This window comes from Cladosporium halotolerans, assembly GCF_011745625.1.
Source record: "Cladosporium halotolerans strain TM138-S3 chromosome Unknown Sca245, whole genome shotgun sequence".
Classification (NCBI taxonomy): domain Eukaryota; kingdom Fungi; phylum Ascomycota; class Dothideomycetes; order Cladosporiales; family Cladosporiaceae; genus Cladosporium; species Cladosporium halotolerans.
In genome coordinates, this window is record NW_027191691.1 from 1,592 (window position 1) to 4,445 (window position 2,854).

General features: G+C 64.2%; 1 protein-coding gene across 1 annotated transcript; it reads right to left on the minus strand.

The window, feature by feature from the left end:
• Window positions 1-1,871: 1,871 nt before the first annotated feature.
• WHR41_09653 (uncharacterized protein) lies at window positions 1,872-2,570 on the minus strand (the record flags this gene model as incomplete). Its single annotated transcript, XM_069378255.1, has 1 exon — window positions 1,872-2,570. The coding sequence occupies one exon, from the start codon at window positions 2,568-2,570 to the stop codon at window positions 1,872-1,874; it is 699 nt and encodes a 232-aa protein (XP_069224813.1).
• Between the last annotated feature and the right edge of the window lie 284 nt (window positions 2,571-2,854).

Consider the following 2,854-nt stretch of genomic DNA (forward strand, 5'->3'; position numbering starts at 1 on the left):
TCTGCCTACCTACGCGTACCTCGGGTGGACTGCACGCCTACAAGCGACTTGTCAGATGGATATGAGGTGTAACGCCGAACGAGTGGAGGAGTCGTGGCCGGCAACCCATCCTGCTCCCTGCTATGAGGACGCGACTCCGAGGCTACCGACGATGGGGGGGGCATGGCATTCCGTTGTGAGCGTCGGGAGCGCAAGAGTTGCGCCGGGCAGTCTCTCCTGCTCCGCGCCTTCGAGCGCCCCGCGGTGACGTGCACATGATCGCAAGCCTCGCGCCTATATTGTCCCGCGACAGCCTGCGACCGTGACATTGCCGCGACCGCCTACGTAAGGGAGCTAGATACGGACGACGAGGATGGCCAGCCGGGTTGGTGAGGCTGGCGAGGCTGGCGAGGCTGGCCGCGGTGCTAATGGGCTGTCCAGATGGGCTGTCGAGGTCTTCCCTATACATTAGCCTACCAGCCCAGCAGGGTAAGGCAAGGTATGCTGCCTTAAGGTTAGGCGCGTAGCCGTAGCACCAGCTACCGCGCTCTCCTCGCTTGCGCGGGACTCGCCCGGCCGCCGGGCTGGCCGTGAATCGGCGCCTCGTCTATCTGCTCTGTGCCGTCCATCTGCGCTGCGCCGTCCACACTGCGCGCCGCCGTCCACACTGCGCGCCGCCGTCTATCTGCGCGCCGCGGTCAGCCTTCCCGCTCCGCCTTCGCAATACTGTACCGGGGGCTCCACAGCGCGGGTCGAAGGCGTGAAGCCCGGGCCCTGGCGAGCAGCTCCACAGCGCGGGCTAACGTCTGGAGTGGTGTAATCGCGCTGGTAGGCTGATTGATTGGTCTGCCGACCTCGACGATTCGAAACGCGACCCCTCTCTCTCGGAAAGAAATAGCTGTTCTTGGCAACAGCCGCTCATGACATTGGATGACAATGCCTGCAAGCCTGCCGATCACTTGCAATGACAACGCCTGCAAGCTTGCCGATCACTTGCAACGACAACGCCTGCAAGCTTGCCGATCACTTGCAATGACAACGCCTGCATGCCTGCCCGTGACTTGCAATGACAATGTTTGCTCACCTTGTGAATCAGAAGCCCAACGCCTGACGAGCAGATGATGAAGTCCTGAAAGCGGGACCCACATCCCACCAGCTCTCCGTCGACGGCCATCCACCGTGCTGCGCTCCATCGAGCGTGTCTTGCCGCTTGACGTTCGAGCTTTAGCCGCAAGCGCGCCCGGAGTTCCCTCCGATCTTCCTCCCCATTGGACGCTGGCCCTGCGGCCGGCTGAAACCCGCATGCCGCGTTCGGCAGATCACTTGGCCGTGCGAGCTCCGCGTTCGCTGGCTCTGACGGACGCGACGAAGGTCCCCGCATGATGATCGGTGGGTCCTCCGCGTCCTGCGTCCCGCTCCCGCGCGGCCAGCGCGCCCATCGAACGTGTCGGGGGACCGGCACGTGACTTGACGAGGCTGCGTGCAAATTCCATCCGACGTCGCTAGCTGGACCGGACTGCGAGCGGATGTGACTGGCATGAACCCCGGCCGGACTGGACCCCGACTGGATTCGAGGAGCGCCGACTGGATTCGAGAAGCGCCGACTGGCCTGATGAAGCGCCGACTGGACCGGAGCAGTTCCCGTGCGAACGAAACCATGGAAAGCGACGACAGGCGGGGCGGCGACGACGAACCGGAAGCCATGAAGAAGCGAGGACAGGCGGGGCGGCGACGACGAAGCTCTGTGAAACAGCGAGGATAGGCGGGGCGGCCGACGAAGGAGCTCTATGCAAAAGCGAGGACAGGCGGGGCGGCGAAGCAACACACGAGTGGCGAGGTGAGCAGGTCAGGTACATGGGTAGGGCACAACGCTGATCGTGTTCAAATGGAATTCAGATGGAGCAGCTGCTGGGACTAGAACTGGAACTGCCCACGCTCTGGAAGTAGCGCTCCGCTCGCTTCTTGTTGAAGGCGTGCAGTGACGTGCAGCGACAGCGCGACGAGTCGTGCTGCAGCGCGTAGTCCCTCAGGGACACCACCAACCCGCGCAGCTCCAGCGCCTGCTGCCTCAGGCGCGCGTTGCGCGCGGAGCCCTCGTCGAACTCCTTCTGCAGCGCCTTGGCCTGCAGCTTCTGCTTCGCGCGACACTTGCTGGCCGCCGTGCGGTTCCTCGCCCGGCGGAACGCCACGCCTGGCGTCCCGGCGCCCTCGGGCTCCTCTGCGCCCTCGCCCTCGCCCTCGCCCTCGCGTGCCCCGGCTTGGCCCTGGCGCGCGCTGTCGCTGGCGGGCAAGGCTGCGGCCGCCTTCAGCTCCTGCGTCGCCGCCGGCATGGCGGAGTCGACGGGACACAGCGTCTGCAGGCCCTCCGTACCGCCAGCACCAACGCCACTTGCGCTGATCAGACGCTCCGCCTCGCCAATGCCGCCTGCGCCCGCGCCCATCGCAAAGGATTGCTGCAACGCCTGCTCGCCCTCGTCGCTGCGCTGGCTGACGGTCGTGCTTTGCGATGAGTGGCGTGGCGTCGCCGCCAGCTCCTCCCAGCTTGGGAAGCTGTCCCAATGCTGCTGCTGCTGCTGCTGCTGCTCGCTCATCCACACTGCCTTTCGTCAGTCACGTCGTTCCCACGCGAGAGTTGGGCGCCTCGAAGGCTGCTGTTTGCTCACCCTGCTCAGGATTGCAGTACCAGTCGTTGGCTTGCTGGACGCCAAATGGAGCCGGCTCCGCGTGGAGGTAGTCGAAGGCTTGGTTGAACTCGAATGCCTGAGACATTTTCGTTCAGACTTCTGCACAACCAAGCACTGCTTGATGCTTGATCAAGCGCTTGATCAAGCAGTCAATCAATCAAAAGTTGCGCAGCCAATCAAGCAATCAAGCG